This window comes from Phascolarctos cinereus, unplaced genomic scaffold, assembly GCF_003287225.1.
Source record: "Phascolarctos cinereus isolate Bilbo 61053 unplaced genomic scaffold, phaCin_HiC Scaffold_9;HRSCAF=440, whole genome shotgun sequence".
NCBI lineage: Eukaryota > Metazoa > Chordata > Mammalia > Diprotodontia > Phascolarctidae > Phascolarctos > Phascolarctos cinereus.
The window spans coordinates 107,475,591-107,503,345 of NW_027556402.1; the positions used below are offsets into that span (position 1 = coordinate 107,475,591).

The window sequence follows — 27,755 nt, forward strand, 5'->3', positions numbered from 1 at the left end:
TTTTTTCCCAGGTTTCTCATGTTACCATTCCTTCTTGTGCATATTGCCTTCATATGCTAAATAGTTCACAAGAGAGACCAGGTAAAAACACTTTGATGACACCTTGTTTGGCCAAGAGTAGACTGTGGCCTTGGAAAGCCATTGTTTGGGATCTGCTAATTGATGTTCTCCTTCCTCCTGGCACTCGCTAGTTTGTACAGCTCTTTCAGAGTTGTTGTTTTTTAGAGTATTGCGGGGGCAGAAAGCCTAGAGGTCTAGACCTGGAGTCAGGAAGATCTGAGTTCAGGTTAGACCTCAGCTGTGTGACCCTGGGCAAGTCACTTAAACTCTGTCCATTTTTTCAGCTGTAGAATGGAGATAATAATAGCACCTCCCTCAGGGCTGTCTTAGGACAAAATGAGATAATAGTTAGAAAGTATTTAGCACAGTGCCTGGCACACAGTAGGTGCTTATTCTCTTCCTGTTAAGTTACTATCTACTTACAAGCCTTCAAATATGTTTCAGGATTTGATACCCCAGGAACAAGCAGAGGTAAAAGCAACTAAATCAGGGATAGCAAACTTTCTTAGCTATCTTGGGGTTTCCTGGTAATGGTACTTACATACCTTTACTACTAACTGCACCTTCCTCTCTCACTTCCTACAACAAGTCCAATTCTTGATTGCTTTCCTCAACTCTGCTCTTAGCTCTGTCTCTGCTCTGCCTGCAGATCTATTGGTTACCGACCAGTTGCCTAGATTTCACATCTTGCCTCTGATATTTCCTTTCTGTGTGGCCATGAGTGAGCTACTCATATCCTTCCTGAGTTTCTCCTCCCTTATCTGTAAAACAGTGATAACATTTGTAGTTTTTGTCTTGCAGGACATTGTAAGGATCAAATGCAATAAGGTATGCATAGTATTTAGTAAACCTTAGAGCACAATATAAATTAAATACTACCTGTTGCTATTTCAGACGCTCACCCTTCTCTGCCCTCTGGTCTCTGTATTCTGATTCTTTCTGGTCAATACCTATTTGGGCCCAGGGCTGCCCTTATCTTTCCTGTGCAGGTATGCCATGATTGGATATCCATGATATAGGATAGAGCATTGGATTTTGAGTTCAAACCCTACATGACACACTGTTAGCTGTGAGACATTACTCCAATTACTTAATCTTTCAGTCTCAGTGTCCTTATCTGTAAGAAAAAAGGTATAATAATAGCATCTACCTCATAGGGCTGTTGTAAGGGACAAATGGTAATATATGTCAAGTGCTTTGCAAGCCTTAAAATTCCATATAAGTGTTATTATTATAATTATTATTATTATTAAGTGCTTAGACACAGCTAAACACAAGAGTTATTAGAATTCCTTTGGAGTTAGGGACTCTACTCATGAAAACTCATTCATCACTATCTTTCTTCAGGTTACATGCTTTTATTATGATTCTCTATCTCCCCTCCTTGTCTCAATCAATAATCCTCTATTAAGTGCCTACTATGTACCAGCAAGTGTGCTAGGCATTGAGGATACTAAAACAAAATTAATTGGTCCCTGTTTTCAACAAGCTTATAGTATATCAGGAAGATGTACGTATTAATACTTAGATGTTTATTTATGTATATGTATATGTGTGTGTTTTTATATACATATATGCATATAAAGAATTAATGGAAAATGAAAACAAGGTAGTTTAGAGAAGGAGGGCATTAATATTTGAAGGACTGAGAAATGCCTCATGTAGAAGGTAGTACTTGAGCTGTATCCCAAAGGAAGTAAAGAATTCTATGAGGCAAAGGTGAGGAAGAAGAATTTTAATTTTATTTTAGAAGCAATAAGGAGCCACTGGAGTGTTTTGAGTAAGGGGATAACTTGGTCATATCTATGATTAAGAAAAATCATTTTGGCATCTGTGTGGAGAATTGATTAGAGAGGGGAGATGATGCAGGGTGACCAATTAGGAGGCCATTGAATAAGTCCATGCCAAGGGTGATGAGGGCTTGAGTTAAGGTGGTGGCTAAGGTGTAAGTAGAGGACAGATAAAAGAGATGCTGTGGAGTTACAAGCAGTAAGATTTGGCAGCAGAGGGGGTGTGCACAGAGGGGGAAGAGTGCAGAGTCAAGGAGAATGCTTAACTTTTGAATGTGGGAGACTAGAAGGATGTTGATGTCTTCAGTAGATAAGAGGAGGATGAGATCTCTTTCGAACATGTTGAATTTGAGATATCTATTGTTCATCCAGTTTGAAATGTTCAATAGACAGTTGATAACACTGAACTTGAGCTTAGGATATAGACATGGGTTTGGATTATATAGGCTATGCATACATAGGAGTCATCTTCATAGAAGTGATAAACTCATGGGAACAGATAAGATTACTGAAAGAGAGCATAGAGAGAGAGAAAATATACCCATGGTTGGAAGCAAATGAGCCAGCAAAGGAGATTAAGGAGCCATTAGGCATGCAAGGAAGAGAATCAGAAGAAAAGAGTGTCATGAAAACCCAGAGAAGAGAGAGTATCCAAGAGAAAGTGGACAATAGTTTCACATGTGGCAGATAAGTTGAGAAGAATGAAGACAGAGAAAAGATAGTCAGATTTAACAATGAAGAGATTATTGGTAACTTTGGAGAGAGGTTTCAGTTGATGAAGTCAAGAGGCAGATTGCAAAGGCTTGAGAAGTCAATGCAAGAGGAGGAAGTAGAAATAATGATTATAGAAACCTTTTTTCCCCAGAATTTTGGCTGAGAAAGGAAGGGGAAATGTAGGTAAAGGCTCCTGATTTAGTAAGTACAAGTCACTAAGTTTTAGACACAAAAATAAAGAAGTACATGGGACTTGTTCTTAAGGAATTGACAATTAAATGGGAAGAATTTCATGGAGAATTAGTTTAATCAGATTATTTCCTTTGGAGGTGATAGCATGAAGGGAATAAGAATATTCTTTGAGGGGATGGTAGCATGGGGGATAGAAGGAATTGTCAAGCATGGGAATGTTTTTGTAGGAAGGAGAGCAAGAATAAATGGGCTGACTCACTAGGATGAGGGATATGGGGGCAGGGAGGCCAGTAAAATTGTGCCACAAAAAGTATGAAGTTAAGGAGGTCATTTATCACTTGAGGGTCTCAGTCGGTATAGTGGGACTATTAACTATGATTGAGATACTCTTTGCTCTCCCTACTAGAATGATGAATTTCTTTTTTTTTTAATATAAATTTATTTATTTTTAGTTTTCAATATTCACTTCCACAAGTTTTTGAGTTCCAAATTTCTCACCCCTCCCCCCACCCCAAGATGGCATGCATTCTGAATACCCCTTCCCCTGGTCTGCCTTCTCTTCTATCTCTCCCCCCTCCCTTCTCTTATCCCCTTCCCCTTCTATTTTCCTGTAGAGCAGGATAGACTTCTGTACCCCATTTCCTGTATTTCTTATTTCCCAGTTGCATGTGAAAACAGTTTTTTTAAACATGTGTTTTTAAAACTTTGAGTTCCAAATTTTCTCCCTTCCTCCCTCCCCACCCACCCTCATTGAAAAGGCAAGCAACTCAATATAGGTTGTACATGTGCAGTTATGCAAAACACTTCCTTAGTAGACATGTTGTGAAAAACTAACTCTATTTCCCTTAATCCTATCCTGCCCTCCCATTTATTCCATTCTTTCTTTTGACCCTGTCCCTCCTCAGAAGCATTTGCTTCTGATTACCCTCTTTCCCAATCTGCTCTCCTCTCTATCACCCTCCCCACCCCGCTCTCTTGTCCCCTTCTCCCCCTATTTTCCTGTAGGGTAAAACAGATTTCCATACCCAATTGAATGTGTATGTTAATCTCTCCTTAAGCCAAATCCTATGAGAATAAGATTCACTCATTCCCTCTCACCTTCCCCTGTTTCCCCTCCACTGTGAGAGACTTTTCTTTTCTGCTTTTTTTTTTGTGTGATATAATTTACCCCATTCTACCTCTCCCTTTCTTCTCTGAGTATCATCCTCTCTCATCCCTTAATTTTATTCTGCAGGTATGACCCCTTAATCTTCAACTCACCCTGTGCCCTCTATCTATCTAACTATATATACATACATACAATTTTTTTCCTTCAACTACTCTAATACTGACAAAGTTCTCATGAGTTACAAATATCATCTTAGAATGATGAATTTCTACCCATTTCCTTTTTTTTAAATAAATTTTTTTTTGTCATTCAGAACTTAACAAATACCAGCAAGTGCAAACATTTCCATGTACAAAGAACAGAAAAGATTATTGCATAAGAAACCATGATTCTCTCTCTGTTAGGTTCAACTCTTCCTTTTAGAGCCCATTTGAAGTATCATTTATTCTAAGAAATTTTGAAGCCTTCATTGATTCTTTACCTCATCAGTTCTGCATTAGGATTTTGTCAATTTTCTGATGGACTTAAGTATTATTTTGTACTTTAGTTGTATCTATCATATCCCTCCCTATAAGATTGTAAGCTCTATGAAGGTAGACACTATATTTTATCAAAACTTTGTGTCTTACTTGGCGCTTAACAGACTACTTTGCACATAGTAGAGCAGTAGTTCTGGAAGTTCCTTTTGAGCCATGGACCCCTTTGACCATCTGGCAGAATCCCTTTTCCAAATGCTTTTAAAAGCAGAAAATAAAATACATAAAATGAAAGTTATTAATTAATTAATATATTTTTAAATTAATATGTTTTTAAAAAGTTCAGGGGCCTTAGGTTAAGAACCCCTTTAGTAGAGGAGAGGGACACTGAAAGGTACTATTGGTAGAACAGCAAATTTCATTCTTTTTCAAAATTTTGCCCTGGGCTAACCTGAATAGTCAAGAATTGCCTCAGCGACCCCAGTTCTGCTACTAACCAGCTGTGCAACCAAGAACACATTGTTTAATCTCTCCAGGCCTATTTTCTTATATGTATTAAAATAAAATATATGGGCAACATGATCTCCATGTCCTTTTTAACTCCTAATATTCTTTGATCTTAAAAGTAGTGTGCTAAGGTTAATGCCGCAACTCTGTGTTACAAAGCATCAAGTCATTGAGTAGGGTTTAGGGAACATAATTAATATTGAGGAAAAACTGTAACTGTTTAATAGGAATGTATTACATCCTTAAACTGGCAAAAAATAGTCCAGACCATGTCTGATTTGAATAGACTGTTTTGCGTAGGAATAGCTCTCATTTTTTTGGGGGGGGTGTGAGAAAGTTGAGGGGTGGGATAAAGGAAGAACACAAATGTGTTTTCCTTGTTACTGAAGTTACATTCTGAGCACAAGCCTATCACATGCTTCTCTTCCAAGGCTGTACATGCAGGAAGCAGAAAACCCTCAACACAGTTTGGTAGTAGAACATCCAAATCAGAGCAAATTGTATAAATTAGAACAAAATTGCAAGACATTTGGACCAAGCAGGCCTGCTAGTCTAATCAGGAGATGGGTACTATTTACTTTTCTGTAATGCCCATTGGAAGAAGAGTGGGGGGAAGAAGGCATCACCAATCTCTTGTAATATGTTTCTGAACTTGGCAGTCTTAGTTGGGTTTGTCCCATATTTGCAGCTTGAAAAGTATCTGGCTTTTACAACAGCCAAAATAAGTATCCTTTAATCACTTTCAACCCAGGAACAGATGGGCAAACAGTGCTTTTATAAATGGGGCATACAAAATACTTCAGTATCAGCCAAAACTAATTAGTAGCAATATCTGAACCAAACTCTAAAACTGCTTTAGTATTTAATATATAGCCTCTTCTAAGCATTGAACACTGAAAGGAAATCCCATTGTAGATGTTTTGCCAAAACTAGTGTCTAAAGTTCGGACATGATTAACTTATTAATTAACTTGTTTCTGTGTCTTCTCTGATGTGTGATCTTCCTTATTTCTTTCTTTCTTTCTATGAAAATATTATTTGATTTAAAGCTCTGATCCATAAATTTATCCTATCTAAGGGGAGAAAGCCAAATTTTCCTATTGAATCCTGTTCTTCCCATTCTTATTGTAGTAGAAAGAACATCACATTTGGGATTGGAACCTATTCTGCTAGTCACAATCTGTGTGACCTTGGGCAAATTCCTATACCTTTCTGAGCCTCAGTTTTCTTCTCTGTAAAATAAGAGGTTTGGCTTACATGACTTTACGGTCTTTGCAGCTCTAAATGTGTGTTCCTGTCCTCTTTCTCAAAGATTTTCAATGTGTAGTTGAAAAGGAGTCATAGGAAAAAAAAATTGCTGTTGGCCATTTAGGTGATTTTTTTTAAGTTGATCTACAAAGAGATATGAGAAGACTTCCTTACCCATGTGACCATGGATGTGTGAGATTCTGCACACAATGTAGTATTCTTTTTTCATATGCTATTTAGTTTTGCATAACTTTTTTTGTGTCTGCAATCACCTGTCATCATTTTTTTCCAATTGGTCAGGTGATTTGAGTTACTTAGGGATGTGCTGTAGCTGCCTCATATCAGCTCTGAGAACTGGTTGTAAATTTTCTGTATGACCATTTCTAGCTCTGAATTGGCAAATGCTACAAAATAGGGTTGATTTATTGTTTTATTGACTGTCTAGACTTAATAAAATGATGGACAAAATGTTAATGCTGCAGATTAAACTTAAAAATATGTCCCGAGAAATTTTTTCCCCCTAGAGAGTCAGTTGTTAAACATACACCAGCATATCCCTGCCTGAAGCCTAGGCTATCACTCCTCTATGATATCTGTATGCGTTTTGTCACTTTATCTGTCTTTCCTTGTCCAAGCACTTTCTACCTTGTTTTCCCTCTCAGATTTGTGGATTTTCACAGTTTACATTTTCCTGACAAGTAGCATGACTCCATCTTAATTCAATTAAAAAATAATTTACTAAGCACCTGTTGTGTTCCAGGAATCCATACTGTATCATTGGAATGAATTTCTCTCATAAAACAGGAGAGATGAGTTCAATAAGTCTCTCTTGTTATGACATAGTCTTTAAAATGTAATTTTTTTTATTATGAACATAACAAAAAAAAAGAACATTTCAACATGCAAAGAAAAAAAACTTTGAACTTTTGTTATGCATATGTTTTTCTTCAATAAAGCTTTAAAAAGGTGATTCAAATTTAACAAAGCAGTTTCCACACTGTTCTGGTTATCTGTGTCCCTTTCTGAACTTTCTTCTGTTCCCTTCTGTGTATTCGAAAATTATTCATTAATGTTCTTTTCTTTGTCTTCTTCTATTTTTAGTATGACTATCACTACTCTGTCCTTCCTATATCTTCCTGTCCTACAAAAAAAGTCCTTATTGGAAAATACATACATACATATATATAAATTGCATATGACAAATCCACACATTGGCCATGTCTGAAAACGTACATCTCATTCTATACTTTAGTCCAGCAGTTCTATGCCCAGAGGTGGGAAACTTACTCAGTCTTCAGTGCTGTACTGCTCTGATCCTGTTCTTAAGGCTTTTACAGTTGTTTTTCTTCATGATGTTTTAGTTATTTTATAAACTTTTATCTTGGCCCGACTTGCTCTGCATCAGTTCATGCAAGTCCTCTCAGTTTTCTATGAGTCTGTCTCTTCGATCATTCCTTAAGGTCCAGCAATATTAAATTACATCTGTATACTGTAATATGTTCAATCATTCCCCAATTGATGGGCACCTACTTTGTTTACAATTCTTTGCTACAACAAAAAAGGGCTGCTAATATGTCTTTTTGTACATATAGGTTGTTTTCCTCTGCTCTCATTTGGATATAAGCCAAATAGTAGTTTCATTGGATCAGAAGGTATGTCTAATTTGGTGACTCTTTGGGTATATGTTCCAGAATGTTTGGACCACATTACAGCTCCATCAATAGTTCATTGCTGTGCCTGTCCTTCCATAGCCCTTCCAACAATTGTTAGTTTCCTTTGTCTGGGGTTATCTTTGCCAGTTGGATGAGTGTGAGGTACCCATCCTCATATTTTTCTAAATATTTATTTTATATTTAATATTTAAAATATTATATATATGATTTGAAACATTTTTTTTCTTATGGCAATTGATAGCCTGGCTTTTTCTTTTGTGATCTACCTGTTCATATCCCTTTGACCATGTATCTAACGAATAAAAGCTCTGCTTCTTACATATTTAATCTATTCTACATACACATGCATAGTTATACTGCACACACATACATATATATTTACATACGGACAGTTATTTAACTTGTCAGAGCTCTAGGCAGCTAAAACAGAGAAGGTGCTGATTTGCATTGGTAAAGGGGAGTATCCTCATCTGAGTGTTGCCTGAAATAATGAAAGAAAAGTTCCTATTCCTATCAGACCTTGAATATCAGGCCTTTATCAGAGAAATTTGATTTATCAGAGAAACTTGCCCCTGCAGTTAGTTATTTCCTTTCTAATTTTAATTACATTGATTTTATTTGTGGATTTAACATTAGTCTTCCTTTGGACAATGAGACTGTCTAGCCTTTTCCTGATATATCTAAGGATCTCACAGAATCTACCTTCAGGGTAGAAGAAAATGAAGAAGGAAAAAAAAGTCTCATTGAATGCCAGAATAACTAATTGTACTTTTATTTTTTATAGAAGACTTAAAAGGATAATCAGCAGTTACATAGTGTTACATCTTTATACCAATCATTTGAAATCATTAAAACTTATTTAAATACATAGATTTTAATGTAATAGTAATAATGATAATAAATTTGTATACTATTCGCTATGTTTCAGGCACTGTGCTAAGTGCTTTATAAATACCATCTCCTTGGATCCTCATGACAACCCTGGGAGGTTGGTGGTATCTCCATTTCACAAATTAGAAAACTAAGGCAAAGAGAGGTTAGTGTGATTTGCCCAGGGTCACAAAGCTAGTAAATGTCTGAGGCTGGATTTGAACTCAGGTCTTCAGGATTCCTGGTTGAGCACTCTGTGCACTATGTGCCACCTAGCACCCGTATTGTTATTTGATGGTTGTTCGATCACTCTGACTGTGATCTTGTGGACCCTATCATGTTAATACTGTCCATGAGGTTTTCTGGGCAAAGATACCGGAGTGGTTTTTCCTTTCCTTCTCCAGAGGCGAATAGAGGTTAAGTGACTTGCCCGGGGTCACACAGCTACTGGGTTTGAACATAGGTCTTCCTGACTCCAGGCCCAGTGCTATCTCCATTGTGCCATCTAGCTGTCTGTTGTTACTTACACATATCTGAAAAAGAAAAGAAAAGAAAACAAAACCTTTCCATTTTCATTTCTAGGACGAAATCTATTGGCCGTACAGCTGACATCGAAAGAATTGGGCCACACTTAGACATTTATCTTGCCTTTCAACCTCAACTCCGAAAGCGTAATGTCAAAATGAGCAAAAAGGTCCTGAACGCGATCACCTTGATTCAGGGGGCCGTTAAGGGGTGGCTTGAGCGGAAAAGACTAAAAAGAATAATAGCCAAGGTAATGAATTGTTTAAGAGTTCTTCTAGACTGGGTCTATTAAGATTCTGAAATGCGTGCTCAGAAATTACTTCTGTGCACATTCTAAATGAAATACTAGCCAAATGAAAGATTCAGTCATCAGTAGACTGTTGTTGAAGATCATATAAGCTCCTTGAGAACAAGGTCCTGCTATTACTGTCACTCATCGGCAGGGCCTTGTACTTAGTAGGTACTTAATAAAAGAATTCTTTCATTTAGTTAGTGCTTAGCATAGTGCCTGGCACAGAAGAAGTGCTAAATAAATGTTGTTGTTCAGTTGTTCAGTCACACCCAATACTTCCTGACTCTGTGGACCATATATAGTCCATGAGATTTTCTTGACAAAGATAGTGGAATGATTTGTCATTTCCTTCTCCAGTGGATTAAGTGAAACAGTGGTTAAGTGACCTGTCCAGGGTCACACAGCTAGTAAGTGTTTGAGTCAGGTCTTCCTGACTCCAGGCCCAGTGCTCTATCCACTAGGGCACCTAACTGCTAAATAAATACTTACCATTTATTCAACATTTATTAGGTGCCTAAAGTATGCTTTCATTCCTTAGAGATGATAATATTTCAAGATATATAATTATGAAAACATCACCAAAAGAATATTCATGGTGACTCCTTGGGTTTTTGTATCACAGAGAACCTTGGGAACATTGAAAACATTGTACAATTTCCCAAATGCAGGTCAGTCCATTTTCTTTCTCCTTTTCAGCTCTGGGCCCAGCTCGTAGCCCACATACAGTGCCTATTCTAAACATATGTAGTTAGTAACAAACTTAAGAGACCTGGCATCCAAAATTATGCCATAATCCAGAAATCAGGATCCAAGACTTTTGCTCCCAGGCTCAGACTCTCACCATGAAAGACCAGAGTTGACTTTGGTGATCCCTGTCAAGTAGAGATGATGGTCGCATCTATTCAGGAAACACTTATGAATCACATACTTATGTGCAAGCTGTTGTATGAGACTCTAGGTTTTATGGAGATAAATATGGCAGCCTCTCTCCTCAAGAGTTTTTAATCTAGTAAAGAAGGCAAGAGGCAAATAACCGATACAAAACACAATAGGAGAAGTTTGAATTGCCATCTTTTTTAGGGTGACTCCCAAATTTACATGCCCAGTCCTCCACTTGGATTATCTCAAAGGCATCCATCCTCATCATGCCCCCAGTCGTGATACCAAAGCTTCCCATTTCCTCCTCCATAACAGAAAAATGGTGAAGACCGTCTGGTCAAGAGCCTTGATCATTTTATAGAGGTGATATAAGGAACAGTTTCAAAGTTTTAACATGCACTTAGACTAATAGACAAATTCCTTTATTTTCTCATATGGTATCACTCTCTACATCACCTATTTGTCTCACCTCCTTTTATCATAATGATGTCTTTTTACCCTATTTAATTTTTTAAAGTGATTTAAAATTTGATTGACTTTTTTTGGTAATTGGGGTGTTCTCACATAATCTATTGCCTTAAATGATAACTTTTACAAAGCTTGTGTAAATTTTTCATCCATTCCATAACTTTTTTGTGGCCCTTTTAGTACAAAAATTCTTCTCATAATCCTGGTGATCATTGAGGGTTAAGTTGTACTTGGTTTGGCTCCAAAGTTTACGGAAGGAGAGTTAATAGTATCTGAGCTAGCTGCCATAGTCTTTACTACTGGTTCACATGAGTAGTCAAATCCTGCAATAATTTTTATGTTCAAGTACACCTTGGGTTAAATTATGTCAGTTTAATTCAATATTCAGTTTAAAAAGTGGACGTGGTCCTTGTTTTCATGGAGCTTATAATGTAATAGGGAAGATAAGACACATCCATAAATAAATATAATACAACTTGAAAACTACATGAGACATACAAATTGCCTTGAGAGTTTAGAGGAAAGAGAGATCACTTTGTACTTGGAAGGTCAAGGAAGACCTTACAGAAGAACCACTATTTATCTGACTTTTGAAGGAAAAGTCAAGTTTCTCTACTCTGTACAAGTCTCAGTAATCTTGTTTACTTCCATAGTTTCAATTATCACTCCTCTAAAGATGACAGTTGAATTTTCATATGTGGTTCTGTTTTCTCTTCTGAATTAGCTCTACATCCTCAACTCTCTGCTAGATGTCTCTACATAGGTAACTCCTTGCCATCTGAAATTCATTATGTCTAAAAGGGAGATTGATAATAATTTTGCCTAAAACTTGCCTCTCTCCTCCTCATTTGCTGATTCCTTATGGCACTATTATCTATCCATTTTCCCTAAATTTCCTCCTTTACCTCAGAATCATCGACTCTTTTTTTTAAAAGAAAAGTCTTTTTTTAAATGAACTCAATTATCAACAAACATAAACAATTTAATATGTAAAGAAAAGCAGACAGGAAGATTGAATATATGTGTAATGAGGCCCTGGCCTCTCAACTCTTAGACTGAGGCTGACTAAACCAGGATTCTAGGGCATGCTTCAGAAGTTGAGGGTACCTTTCTCAAATGCTATAAGATTGAGCCCCTATTCCAGTGGGGTCCCCCCCTCCAGTGTTAACCTCCAGTGACTGGCATCCCAGTTCAATTTGACCAATCAATATTAATTAGGTTTTACGAAGAGGTATTTGCCTGGAAAATCAAGCAAAAAGACAAGTGTAATAATAAAATAATAATATAGTCCCTACCTCCAAGGGTTTTTGTGAGGATCAAACGAGATAATAATTGTAAAGCACTTAGCACAGTGCTTGGCCCATAGTGAGTGCTATTTAAATCTAAGCTTTATCATCATTATTATTAATAATAATTGTAGCATGTTACTTTCAAAATTGTCCTGCTCATTGGTGCTTCCTTTTGAATTTTTGTCTTTTATGTATTTAAAATATATTGTAATGGCCCCCTTGCATCACTATTGTTTAACTCCCTTACTTCCTTAGTTCCCCTCCCCAATTAAAAACAGAGGGGGAAAAATCTTGTAACGAATAGGCATAGTCAAGCAAAACAAATCCTTATGGTGGCCATTTCCAAAATATGTATTTCTTTCTGCACCCTGAGTCCATTAACTCTCTGTAAAGATGGAGGTAACATGCTTTATCATTGGTACTCTGAAGACACAGTCGATATGTCATCATTCTTATAGTACAGTAATATTCCATTACATTAATATATCATAGTTTGTCCTTCCCCAATTAATGGGTAGCCTCTTACAAAATCCAGCTCTCTCCACCTCTTTCCCTTCCCTCTTCTCTCCACTCCCTTTCTAAACTAGTGCATTCTTTTATACAACCTTGTATTTCTTGAATTAAAATCTTTGGAACATAACCAGCTCACCCCCAGATCCTTTGTTTTTTTTACTTAATGCCTTTTATATGCTTCAAAGAACTTGTTGTTTCTTCTTCCTTTATCAGAATATTAGCCCTATCACATCATATAGTCCCTTTAGTTGCTCAAAATAAGTTCACCTTTCTTGGTTTCTCTTGACTTGTATTTACGTTTCAAATTGTCTACTGAGATCTTGTCTTTTCATCAGGCATGCTTGAATGTCCTATATCCCGCTATAGGTCCGTGGCTCCCTCCCAGTCCCCACGCCAGGATTATATTCAGTTTCAGAAGAGAAGTTGTTCTGGGTTATAAGCCCGTATCTTTTGTCTTTTGCAATATGCTATTCAAAGGTGTCCTCTCTTTAATGGTAAAAGCTTCCAGGACTTGTGCCATCTTGGTTGTGGTTCTTGGGTACTTAAATTGCTTTTTCTCTACATGCTTACAGTATTTTTCTTTGAAAATGTGGATTTTGGCTATGATAATCCTGCGACTTTTCCTTTTGAGGTTTCTTTCAGGAGGTGATCAGTGGATACTTTCTCTCTTTGCTTTATAGTTCTAATAAATGAGGATAATTTTCATTTATGATTTCTTGAAAAAGAATTACCTGGATTTTTATTGGGTTATGGCTTTCAGGAATCCAATGCTTGTTAAATTATCTCTCTCCTTGTTTTCTAGGCTAGTTGTTCTTGATAACAGATTTTCTTCTTTTTTGTTTAATTAAAAGTTTTTGCTCTAATATTTAATTTGCCTCATAGAGTCATTGATTTCATTTTGATTTTGAGGGAGTCCATTATTTGAATAAGGTTTACCACTTCCTGTTCTAGGCTCTTTATCCTTCTTTCAATTCTTTACTCTAGGGCTTCTGTTTAATTTTTTTTTTCTTTCAGCCAACGTTTATTAAAGATACACTATATTAGCCAGACTCTTAAGGAACTGAGCGTATGTGAGCTATTGGCTGGATTGTAAGAATCTGTGCCGTTTCTGTTTAATTTTAAAAATTGCATATTTAATATCTTCTAGGTGTGTGTGCAATACTTGGGGAAATCTAATTTTTTTCTTTTGTTTTGCTGCCTATAATTGTTGGGGAAATACTTTTTTCCTTTTAGGTTAGATTTTCATATCTCTGAATATATTATAATTTTTTATGGTGATCTATGTCTTCTTCATTTTACTCTTAAGCCTTAGTTCCTGAATTGGGGCTTTGTGCTAGGGCCAGTCTCCACCTCCTGCTATACTTTTGTGCAGAGTTGTTGTGCCTACTGGGACTCGAACTGGGTCACCTGAGTTTCAATGTTTACTTTCCCCTCCTGGAATAAAGCTCCCTCATCCCCTCCACTGTCCAGTAGGTCTCTGAGCTGAACACTGGATTTGTGGTGTCTCAGGATAGAGTACTAGGCACCTCAGTCTTAGGCTGTCCTCACTCAGAGCAGTTTTGATCAGGTGATATTTGTCTTTCATTTTCAAAGAGGACCAATGACAACACGGGGTAATGTCTTGACTTGAGTGCAAATCGCATTTAAGTGAGGCAGAGCTGCAAAGTTGTCAGCCTTACTCTCTCTTCTGCTGCTTCCCTCAATTCCAAAATCTCCTTTGCTAGTTTTTTGATTAATCATGGGATTTCTTGGGGAAGTTTTCTCCCTCTGGATACAGAGCCTTGGTAGAGTGTAGGTGTCTGTGGCTGGCCTCCGGTCCTGCTAGGAGGCAACAGCAAATGATGGCTGTGGAGTTACCCCCAGGCTCCATATCCTGATGGCTGTGGGCTTTGGCTGCATTTTTGTGTAGTTGGGAGTTACATGAAATCATCATTGTTTCTAATGTGATTTCTTGATAATTCTTCAGTCTATTGCAATTTTTAGCTTTTTGCTAAAAGCGAATAAAGGAGAGCTAGGCTGTCTGCCTCTGCTCAGACAACCATTTTAAGCTGCCACTTAATTTAATTATGCTAGCAAAGGTCTTCCTCAACCTTCTCACAGTTACTTTGGATCTTTTCTTTGCACTTACCACATTCTACCACCCTCCCCCACCCCATCACATTTGTTTGTTAGAAATCTTGTTTTCCCTATTATATGATAAGCTCCTTAAAGGCAAGAACTATTTTATTTTAATATTAATATTCCCAGTGCTTAGCACGGGCTTTGAAACCCCATTTCCCAATAGTAGTTACTATTATTTTTCTATACAATAAATCATTTAATCTTTTATAATTAAATCAATGTTTATTTATTGAATATTACTGAAAATTAACTGAATTTTTAAAATTAACCAAGATTAATTGAAATATTTACTCAATGTGTGACATTAATAAACAAGACATTAGACATATTTATATTGTGCAAAGAACATAGCCAGAGATACTTCAGATCTTCACTATAACATAACACCAAGACATCTTTTCACTTGTGAAAATACCATCCCAAACTATTTACTTTCTTTCAAGATACCAACTAAAGGTAGGGTTTTTTTTTTGTCAAAAACTTTCACAAGATGAAGGTGAAAACTACTTCATTAGAAAATATCTCTATGTCCTTTCTGTCTTTGATATCTTCTCTCCTGCAATGACAGGAAGCATTTTTTTTCAGCTTTCTCAAGCTAACACTTTTAATAGTTCCTCTCTGCAGCTTATCTAATAGATCCTTATAGATCAGAAGTCAAAAACACACAGTTTTTCTCTGACTGCATAGGGACAAGCACCTCAAAGTGAGATATTTTTCAGCTGTTCCTAGAAAAACTGCTAGCAATCACTGGCTTTTCCTACAACATCCCATTTGACTCTTAAAGATATAGTATCTATAGACCGTGTAAGAGAATCATTAGAAACAGGGACTCCTTGAGAGTAGAAGTTGTTTCTTTCATTATATTTGTATCCCCAGCACCTAGCTGAGTGACTAGCACACAGTAGGCACTTAATAAATGCTTATTGATTAATTCACTGACAGGTACTTCAAATATATCTTTCTCCTTAATGTACTCTACATTTCAGCTGAACTGTTTTTCTTTTAACTTGGCATTCTGTGCCTTTGTATGAGTTGTTGCACATGCCTGGAATTTGCTCCTTGTCACCAATACATCATAGAATCCTTAGATTCCTTCAAGACTCAACTTACATACCACCTTTTCCATGAAATGTTTTCCTGATTCTGCTAGTTGCTATTATCTCCTTCAAAGTACCTAGTCTTCATTTATCTTTGTGCATTTATATACCTTCAATAGAATATAAACTCCTTGGGGGAAGAAACTATCTTGCACTTTTTTTATTTTTTATCACCAGGAATTGGAACATGCAGGTAATAGTTTATTGAATTGAACATTGGATGGAGAGGATGGGTGTGTGTGGCAATTTTGATATTGCATGAGAAATTTTAATATATTTAAATACATTAGCATTAATGTACATTAGTACATTTAGTACATTTTAATAGCTCATATGATTCAATACAGCTCCAGTCTTTTAATAGTTCATCCGATTCTTCCAAGCTGCAAAAGATCCCACATCACTTTCAACCTAGGACCTTATTAAAAGGACCTTTCTTGACTTCTTCCCTGTAACAGATATTCCTGAATAGTGGGAAGTAGGGAAGGTGATTGATGGGAATTTATTCTGTAGACATTATCGAGCAATTACTTTGTTCCAATGTATAGAGTACTAACTAGATGTGGGAGTTAGCAAGACCTGAGTGTAAATCCTGCTTCAGATCCAGGGCAAGTCATTCAATTTTTGTTAGCCTTAGTTTTTTTTTTTCATCTATAAAAATGGACATTATAATGGCAACTACTTTCCAGGATTGTTGTAAGAACAGCAAATTGTGATGGGAAGTTCTGGCCTTGAATTATAAAAACTTCCCAGATGCCTAACCTTTTCTCTCTGTATGCAAGGATAAGTGATGACCTTTAGAGACAGATGCCTGCAGTAGCCAGACCCCTTCATACCAGGTGAGCCCCTAATCAATAATGTATCAAAATGGAAGTCATGCATCAAGTCATGTGTAATTCATCTTTTAATTACTGCTCTTTCCTTTTAAAAGTGGTGTAACCTCATCTAACCCATTGAATTGGGACTGCTCATGGCTCAGATTTTTTTTTAAATTCAATAGTCTGCAAATACATCATTAGAATCTAGTGACTGCCATTTCCTTGTTGGCTTATACAAGACTATTTTTAAACTCTGAGGGCTAGGTGATAACTTTCTTTACTTGAATTTTAAAAAATGTAGTCCTTAATTCTTATGACTTCCATGAAAGGCACTTAGACCTTTGCTTTGCCTTAATTGCTTAAGAGCAGCTGTGAGTATTATATACTACTTATGTCTAGGTCTTAAGAAATATTCCTTTGAAACTTCAAAGGAATTTCAAAGGAAATTCCTTCTCTTAGGGAGAACAGCCCAGCAACACCTCCAAGCTCAGGAAGCCATAATTACTGAAAGTCGGTAGTATCTTAACAGTAAATTTAGAAAGTGAATGAATCAGAGATCATTTGATCCAACTCTCTTATTTTACCAACGAGAAAACAAAGGCTCAGAGCCTTGTCTGAGGCCACATCAATATTAATAATAGTAACATTTATATAGCACAACCAATTTTTTTTGAACCTCGAAACTACTTGTTATTATCACAATTTTATAGATGAGGAAGTTAAAGCTGACAAAGGTTATAAGTGACTTGCCTGGGTTCTACAGCTAGAAAATGTCTGAGGCAGAATTGAACTCTGGTCTTCCTGATTCCAAGGCTAGTGCTCTGTCAGTTACATCACCTACCTTACTGATGATAGTAAACAACATATTAAGAATTCTTTCCATTATAGTACATCAACTTCCCACACTATCTGAGACCTCTAGGGGCTTCATTAAACACTATATTTATATCCTATGTCCACTGCATCATTGTAAGACCCCTAGGATATAATAGTAGTACTTTACATTTATATGGTATATAAATATTTATATAATTTGTATACATTTATATAGTAATTAAAACTTCTCAAGACGCTTTCCTATTATCTTCATTTTGCAAGTGCTGAAATTGAGGCTTAGAGAGTCTGTAACTTGCCCAAGTTCATGTCATCTGAAACAGAGTTAAGATTCTAATCCTCAAACACCCTGCTAGTTGCAGGACATTATTAGACACATCTAAGGATTCATGAAATACCACATCACATATACTATTTTTCTTGTACAAAGTGGGAGCCACAGAGAGTTGTACTATATATTCCTGTAGAGGAGATGAAGTGGAGAACCAGATGGAACCAACAGATGTGGATGGGAAGGGAAAGATGATATAAGAGTTGTATTGCCCCTGGAGGAAGAATTTGAGGTAATTATAGGGAAGTCTACTAGATGGAAAGAATTAATAGTATATTCATCATGACAAAGCTGACTTTAAGAGATGGAGAGATTGAAAGGGGGTGTTTGGGTGCCTTGTTTAGGTCATCATCTATGCTTTCTTTATTCCCCTGTTGGTATCATGCTTTGTAAGCCTCCTGGTTGTTCTGTGGATATAACTAGGGCTGTTCTGCTGCACTGAGTTGGCCTGCTCTTGAAATTTGCCAAGGGATCACATATCGTAAAAGTAGCAAAAAGAACGTTCCCAGGATGGTGGCTATTTGATAAGCTGCTGGGGGAAATTCATAATAGATCTTTCATTCTAGAGGCTGTGCACCAGATCCTGGGATAATTGTCACTATAGTGGCAGTCCCACCATGGGGATACTTATACTGTGTTGTTGTTTGGCTTGGCCTCTGCCTTATTTTTTCTTCTTCAGAATTTGTGACTGCAGACAATGCCCTCAAGAATGCAGTTTTAGGATTTCTCAGGGAACTATATAATTTTTAGGCTTCCCCATGAAATATCTCAAGCTTGATTTTTTTTTGTAGGGAATGATGAGGCAGGATTGAGGGAATCATTGCTTAGCAAAAATTTTGGGTAACCATGTAACAACTCCATTTCACTATCAATGTTGTTAGTTTGTCTCATCCACATTATTTCTTCTTCTCTATGAGGTTCATTGCTGTTAAGTGTATTTTTGGAGATGAGCTAGAGGAGGTTGGTCTATGTTACATTTAAGGTCCCTTCTGGCTGCACATCTGCCTTCCCAATTAATTTCTTAAGTCATTATGTCTAAAAATATTACTTAAAAGTTTTGATTGATGTCTTTTGATTTTACATCACACCATTCCCTAGCTTATTGAATTCTCCCCTTTATTTTTTTAATTTTTAAAAATAAAATTTGAGGGATATCTGTTTTACATTGCCTAGATTTATCCTAGTACCTCTACTCCTCTTTCTCCCCATCCCAGAAAACCATCCATATAACAAATATTTTGAAAAAAAAAAGAAGAGGAAGAGAGAAATATCAGCAAAACTGATCAAAATATGGAAAAAGTCTGAAAACATATGTAATGTCTCACAGCCGTGGATCTCTTACTTATGCCAAGGAATGGGGCAAATTGTCTTTTCATACCCCTTCTTTGAGTCATATTTTGAAATTTCCCTTTGAACAAAGAAAAACAGCTAAGAAAATCAATGGATATTAGGAACACATTTAAGAACACACCCATAGTCTCTCACCTCCCCACCAAGTGGAGATGTGTGCACTTCATGCTCTGTTCTCTGGATCTGGATTTGTTTATTGCAATTAATCTGAGCTCAGTTGCCTTTGAGTAATTTCATTTGCATTATTGGAGGCTTTATGTGTATTGTTCTCCTGGCTCTGCTTATTTCCCTCTACCAGTTGATACAAGCCTTCCTATTTTTCTCTGAATTCTTCCTATTCACCATTTTCCATAGAATAAAAAAATCCCATCCCCTACAATTTGTTTAGCCATTCTTTGATTATGGGGCATCTACTTTGTTTCCAGTTTTTGGTTTTTATTTTATTTTTTTGGCTAGCACAAAAAAAGCTGCCGTGGGTATTTAGTTATAAAAAGAACCTTTTTTGGTTGTTTGTTTATCTTTAATTTTCTTGGGATATATGCTTAGTGGTGGGATGACTTGGGCAAAAGCTATAAACATTACTTCGCTTTTACTGAAATTCATTGGTCAGAGAACAAATACAGTGCCCAGTAAGCTCTTTGTCCCATCTATTTTCACCATTTTTGGTTGAGAAACATTTGGATTTGCCCCCCAGATTTGTTGTATTGACAGTGATTGCTGTGTCTTTTCCTTCCAATGGGATCTTCATGGGATCTAGGATTTGTTTACAATGATAAAACCATTGTTCCTTTTATAACAAATTCAATTCAGTGGAACAAAATTTTATTAAAAACCTACAAGTTCAGAAAGGCAGTGTGGTCCTAGTGCATAGAGAGTGACCATAGGGTCAGGCATACATGTTAAAATCCTGCCTCTCACACATGATGGCTGTGTGATCCTGGGCAAGTGCCCCAGGACACTCTCGAAGTTGCAAAGCAGGTATTGATCTCTGTTGATAGAAGGAGCTTCCTCATTGGGAGTTCCTTATCACAGTGAAATTATTGTGCAACCCCTTCAAAATACATAAAACACTGTGACAGAACCTGAGGGTGATTGTGTTCATTAATGACTTCCTCTGATTGTTCTGACTTAGACTCATTGAAACCAATAGTTCCAAAATAAAAACTTAAACCTTGGCTACCAAATTTTTATCAGATTATAGAATAATTTTTTTCACAGGGAATGATGTGTTCTTATAAGAGCAAGAGCTGGAAGGGTCCTTAATGATCATTTAGTCCAACTCCTCATTTTGCAAATGGGGAAAATGAGATTAAGTGACTAGCCCAAGATTATAAGTGGTAAGTAATAGAGAGAGGTTTGAACCCAGGACCTCTGACTTCAAACTGCTTGAGCTTTCCTCTACAGCATAGCACACTACCTCCCTTCCTTTTAAGTAAATTTACTGCAATATTCTTGCAGTTAACTTGGATCTAGAGAATGATTACCCTCAAACTCTCATGTTGTTTGTCCTTTGTTTAGAAAAGGACCAGTGACATCATGGGGTAATGTTTTGACTTAATTGGATTGAAATAAGGCAGAGTTGCACAAAGCCATCAGCCTCACTCTCTCTTCCAGAGTCGTCCAAACCCAGTGGCAACACAAAAGTCAGGACGACTGGTGGTGGTCTTGGATGCAGTGGACGACCTTGGCATCTTCAATGTCTGACCAAGTTTTAAGCACTGCATAGCGTCTACTTTTGCTGATGTTATGGCCATTGGAACAAATTGTTCTCTTCTGCCCATTCCACCAGGGGAAGTCTTCACCTATTTGGGGTAGACACTCCCATAAGTCACCGATAGGTTTGAGGCCCATTTGTTACCTTCGAAGTGGTTTAGCCCATCTGCCGAGATGGTTTTACCAGGGAGTGGCTGCTGCACATGCTATAGCTTCTTGGAGCCACAGGTGAGAGTTAGGTGAAAGGTACCAAAGGCTGATGAATAGCCTTAAAACGGGCTTGGTAGCCCTCACACCAGAGATACCTGTCCTCTCTGAACACCCCATACACCCCACCCTCATACAATGGTAAGCTCAGAAGTCCCACCAGCTTACTTCTATCTTTCCTCTTCCCAACCAGTGAGGGTCTGATCTGTGAATGGTACTCTGATTATCTGCCTTAAGGTAAGAAGCATCATGACACCTTAACATTGTGATTTTATACCCCACTTTTTCCCTTCAGGCAAGACCATTAAAAAAAATCTTAAAGAGTTAGGTTGGATGTTTATTTCAAAGACCTTCAGAAATCTGCTTCCCTGTTCACAGGGAATGATGGCGAAGAAGAATCCAGGTGACACAGAACATGGGGCCAGAATTTCTTTCCAATTGGAAGGAGATGAATGTAGGAAACTGGTCTGAGCCATGTGATGTCTCTGAGAGCCCAGTTTTAGAAATTCCACTATTTATCAAAGACATTTTTTTCAATGACCCCAAACTTCTCTTGGAAACAAAGGCTTATGTTTTTTTATTTTAGAAATACATTTTTATTGATTTGCTTTTTTTTTTTTTACATCACCCATGTTTCCTTGGTAGAAAGGCACAGTGATGTGGGGGAAATCACTGATTAGTCAATTACAAAATGACTTGATGTTTTAAAGCTTTCAAAATATATTGCATACCATATCTCATTTGAGTCTCATACCATCCCAAGAAGAAGGTAGTACCATTATTATTATATACTGATTTTACAAGTGAGGAAACAGAATTTGAACCATGTCTTTTTGGCTTCTTGGCTCCAAGTCCAACATTATGCCCATTGCGATATATGGGATCAAGTCCTGGTTAGGGTGTTTGCCTGTTTGGTGACCCAGGACTTCAGTTTCCTTCTCTGAAACTGATTTTCCTCATTGGGAAAGACCTCACAGAGTTATGATGATGAAGCTGGTTGTAAAATCAAGAGTAATGTAGAAATCTGAGCTCAACATAGCAAACAGATGGGGAAAGTTATAATAAGCCATAATAGCTAACCTAGTCCTCTTATTCAAATGACAGAGGCCTACCACCACTCATAACAGGGACTATTACATCAGGCCTCATGGAAAAGACAAGAGCCTTAGACAAAGGTATACTATTGCCCAGACTGGACCTCCAGTAAATCCTTCAGATGAAGTGAGGGCATGTTATATAGCATCTGGGTGTATTTCATCCTTTACCATTTTGAATAAAAGTTACAGAACTGGTATATGTTGCGAGTTCATTTTAGCCCCTGGAGACTTGTATTTACTGATCCAGACCCATGGTCAAAACTCCTTACCTTTTTCATCCTCAGCTGCTGAGTATTTACAAAGCAAACACTGAGGCCAACACCAGTCTTTATCATCCCAGAACCGTGAAGATTGAGGGTCTTTGTCTAATAGGACTTAGCAGTTTCAGTAGAAAGGGAGCTGGTTTTTGAGTCAGAGAGCCTGGGTTGAGATCTTGGCTATGCCACCTGTATAACTTGAGACAAGTTAGTCAATCTCTTTGGGTCTCAGTTTCCTTACCTACAAAACAAGGAGGTCAAACTAGGTTACCTCTCTTTTAGCTCCAAACTGATGATCCTATGAATCAATACTTCTTTAGTTCTTTGACTAGAAAATTCAGAACTCTTGTTTCCCTAAATCCCTGTGACTGAGCAATCATCTGCTATAGCCTAACAAAATAACACAAAAGTAAAAAGCCAAAAGTAAGAGAAAACACCTCCCAAGCAAATCAAACCAAAACAACCAAACAAAACTCTCTCTCTGAGGTTATCAGCCCTATCCAGCTCTTGGCCCTTGGTGAACCAACTCACCTTTACACTGTCCTCCTCTCTCAAATCCCTCCCCCCTTAACATGTCACCAATTATGCCCAGCCAAGCCACTTCTCACCTTTGCTCCTATGTACCTGTTGCTGAACAAAGGTGGAGAAAATCACTCAAGTATTCTGACTAGGTTCACTCCAAATTTGAGTTACACAACCTCAACTGGGCCCCTGAGGCTTCTGGCAATCCTACTGAACCTTTCTTATCGACTCATCCCAGTCTCCACAGAGGCCCTCTCAAACCTTTTCATCCCTCCTCAAACCTCCTATGGCTCCCCCTTCCTTCACTTTCTCAGCTGAGAACTTTGCCTCATATTTTGTCATGGAAAAATTGAGGCCATTTGCTGTGAATTCCCTCTTTTCCCCTCTTCCTTATCCCCTGTCATTCAGATGTCTTCTGCCTCTTTCTACTTCTTCACTCTGGTGTCTCATGATAAAGTGGCCCTACTCCTTACCAGTGCTAACCACTATACTTGTTCGAGTGATCTTATTCTGTCCTGTCTCCTTTAATAAATTGCCTGCTCTGCCATCCCCACTCTTTCACTCATTTTCAATCTTTCCCTGTCCACTGGTTCATTTCCTACTGTCTACAAACATACACAAGTCTTCACTATCCTGGAAAAAAAAACCAAACCTCTTACTTGATTTTTCCATTCTCACTATCTATCATCCCCTACTTTTTTTTTGTCTTTGCTAGGCAATGGGGTTAAGTGACTTGCCCAGGGTCACACAGCTAGTAAATGTTATGTCTCTGAGTCCAGATTTGAACTCAGATCCTCCTGAATCCAGGGCTGGTGCTCTATCCACTGCACCACCTAGCTGTCCCCATCTTCTACTTCTACCTCAAAAAGCCATCCACAGTAAGTGCCTCCACTTTCTTTCTTATTACTCTCTTCTTAATCTCTTACAATATGGCTTCCAGTCTTATTCCATCAAAACCGTTCTCTCCAAAGTTACTAATGAGCTCTTAGTTACCAAAACCACGAGGCTTTTCTCAATTCTCATTGCCATCTCTGACATCTTTGATACCGTTTCTCTTCCTTGATATTCTCTCTTTCTAGGTTTTTGAGCCATCACACTCCCTTGGTTCTCCTCCTACCTATCTGATTACTTCTTCTCTGTCTCCTTTGCTGGACTATTATTTTTTTTTCCAGATCATGCCTTGTAACCATATGTATCTCTTAGGGTTCTGTGCTGCACTCTCTATAGTACTTTACCTGGTGATCTCATCAACTCCCATGGATTAATTACCATTTCTATGCTGATAATTCTCAAATCTACCTATCCTGCCCTAATCTCTCTGCTGATGTACAATTTCACATCTCCAATTGCCTTTCAGACATCTCAAACTAGAAGTCCAGTGGACTTCTTAAACTCAGTCTGTCCAAAATGGAACTCATTGTCTTTCCCTCTAAATTATTCTTCCTTGCCCTACCTTCCTGATCACTATGGAGAGAGGCAACCCCATTCTCCCAGTTCTTCAAGCTCACACCCTAGAATCATCCTGTATTCCTCAGTATCTCTCATCCTCATATCCAATCTGTTGCCAAGACTTATTGATTTTACCTTTCCAACATCTCTTAAATGCACTTCTTTCTCTTCTCTGACACTGCTACCATTCTGCTGCAAGCCCTCATTACCTGATACCCAGATAATTGTAGTCACCTGTTGGTGAGTTGTCTTGCTTCAAGTCTCTCTCCACTCTGATCCATACTCCATTCAGCCACCGAAGTGATTTTCCTAAAGTGCAGGTCCAACCGTGTCACCACACTATTCCGTAAACTCGAGTGGTTTCCTATCACCTCTAGGATCAAATACAAATTGCTCTATTTAGCATTCAAAGCATTTCATAATATAGTCCCCTCCTACCTTTCCAGTCTTCATACACCTACTTTGCCACATGTATTCTTCAAGCCAGTAACACTGGCCTCTGACTGTTCCATGAACAAGATACTCCATCTCTTGTCTCTAGGCATTTTCTCTGGCTATTTCCCATGACTGCAATGCTCTCCCTCCTCAGCTCTGACTACTTACCTACCTGGCTTCCTTTCAGTGTCAACTATTATCTCACCTTCTAAAGGAATCCTTCCCTAACCCCTCTTAATTCCAATGTCTTTTCTGTGTTAATTATTTTCTATTCATCTTGTATATAGCTTGCTTTATACAAATATCTTTGTTTTCATTTTGTCTCCCCCATTAGATTGTAGGTTCCTTGAGGTCAGGGATTGTCTTTTGCCTCTTTTGTATGACCAGTGCTCAATACAGTGGGGGTGTGTGTGTGTGTGTGTGTGTGTGTGTGTGTGTGTATACACTCTTGTTCCAAAAGTCTTAGTCAACTTTTCAGCTTTAATAATTTCATAAATACAAATGCTATAAACTTACAAAAACATCATTTGAAAGTTTAGTTATTTAAATTATTTTTATACTTACTTAGTTTTGTGAATTTTTATGAATGCATTTAAAAATTTTAATTTTAACAAGATGAAGTATGCTGTTATTATTTTGTTGTGTGTATAACATTTTCCTTGTGGATTGATAGAGGAGATTCTCTTGCCTGGCCACCTCAGTCATCTGATCTATCTCCATTACACTTTTTCTTGTGAAGTCACGTCAAAACCATCATGTATGCATCAAAACCTTATTATTTGGATTAGTAAGACTATTGTATTATAATTGCAATCCTTTCAGTCACTGAGCAGCAGATGTTAAAAATTTTCACAAAGTTCAAAAATTGCCTAGAGTAATGTACGAATAGTAGTTATGTTGAAGCTTGATGATAACTCTATTTTTAAAATATAAATGATTTTAACATCTATTCTTCTAAAGTAATTCAAGCTCGGAACTCTAAGAAGACTTTTGGGACACCCTATGTATATTTCTTGACCTTTCACCTCTTCATCAGTCTCACTACTTCTAAACCCATGTTTTTTCTTTAGTTAAAATCTACTGTCCCTCTACTCCACCTTTTTGTCCTAGTCCCTCATCCTTGCTCTGGCTTTAGTTTTCTTCCTTAATATTCTTGACCCCTATGGGAAGTCCAACTATACATGACCCCAACCACCTTTGACATTATTGAATTTCTGTCCTTCTGCCACATACACAGGGAGGAATCACCCCCACCATCTGCTTTCTCTGCTTCTATCCCCATGTTACTGACTTTTGAATAATAGTTTTAAACACTATCCATTTTTCCTTTCATCAGCACATTACTCTTGCATACCAAGGGATATAATTCTGCATGGACACAGTTATTTATCAGCTGTATGGTACTGAAGAATTCATATAACCACTTTGATCCTCAGTTTCTCTATCTATAAAATGATGGAGCTGTACTTTTAAGCTGCCTTCTAGCTCTAATATTCTATAAGCATGTGCTACGTCTACTTTCTTTGTTTTTGATATTTTTTCTTCCACATGTAAATGTGAAATTTTATCTTGGATATTTGTGTATTAAGATTCCCATGAACAAAATAAAACCTACCTTTAATCTGTTTTTGTGTTTTCAGGGGCTAGTATGGTACAAATAACAATGAAATATCATTTGAGGAAATTTAATAAGGCATATAAACAACTGCAATAAATCATTTTATAATGCTGAATAAAGTAGTCTTTATGAACTTTACTCAAATGGATAGTCAAAAGAACTTTCTTAATTAACCAAGCATATTACCATTCCCCGCTTAGTGTTAGCTGGGAAATTAACCTAAAGACATTCAGCACAGTACAGAAACCCTTACGTGGGCCTGGGAACTTCTGTCTGATCATCAGGGCTAATTTCTGAAGACTGTAGAAACCTTTTACTGAGATGTGTGAACTTAGCATATAAGTAACTTAGGAAAAGGAGTGGAAGGGAGGGAAAGGGAAGCAATAACTTTTAGTAAATATATATGGTAGCAATGTGAATTGTTTCACCGTATTTATAACTATTTTCAGGCGAAAGACCATGGCCCAAACTTTCAAGCTGTTGTAAATGCATACCGCAGAATGATCGACCGTATTCAGCGCCGAGCTGGGCTTCGGAATACAAGAATAATCTTAAACTTCTCAGAGCTAGAAGAATGGTTGGACAGGAAAAAATGTGAGTAGCATTGATGTCTTAACTTGTATTCATTTTCAAAAGAAGTATTCTTGGTGTCTTATTTTAACACAATAGTCATTTCACACTGACCACTGTCCCCTCCATGTTATACCCTTCCCCACCCTCTCAACCCCCATATTGAAGTCTAATCTGTAACAAAGTCAGGTAAGCAAAGCCAGGTGACAGCAAACTCTTCAGAGGTCATAGGCAACAATTCCCATCTCTAGTCCCCTACTTCACTTTGGAGAGGAAGGATTAGAGTTTCATCATTTATTGTAGTTTGGTTTTGTTTTAAATATAGCAGGAGTATGATTTTTATAGCTGCCTCAATTTTTATACATAATTTCTAGAAGAACCAAAGGGCAAACAATTTTCCATGGGGTTGTAAACCGACCTACTTTTCTTTATAAGATAACACTACTTTTCACTGTTGGAATTCTATTCTGAAACCAAATTCCCCAGGTCACACCCTAAAATTTTAATAACACACAGACTTCCATTTTTATTTACATAATATCTGCATTACTTAGAATAAATAATAGAGTTTTGTGCTTAGGGAAACCAAAGAGAAAAAAATGAAGTGGATATCATTAAATTAGATTAGTTAGAAATAGAAAAATTTCACCTTCTAGCTTTGTAGAAACTCTCACACCTTGTTTGCTCATTGGAAAAGACCTGTTAAATTGCTGTGCAGGAATGTGAACATTTG

The 27,755-nt window shown here is 37.4% G+C and overlaps 1 protein-coding gene across 1 annotated transcript in view; it reads left to right on the forward strand.

The window, feature by feature from the left end:
* IQCM (IQ motif containing M) overlaps nt 1-27,755 on the forward strand; it is a 274,031-nt gene that overhangs the window by 121,997 nt on the left and 124,279 nt on the right. The window contains exons 6-7 of the mRNA XM_078148853.1: nt 9,220-9,412; nt 26,902-27,046. Coding sequence (XP_078004979.1) covers nt 9,220-9,412; nt 26,902-27,046 — 338 coding nt within the window. The remainder of the gene's footprint in view (nt 1-9,219; nt 9,413-26,901; nt 27,047-27,755) is intronic.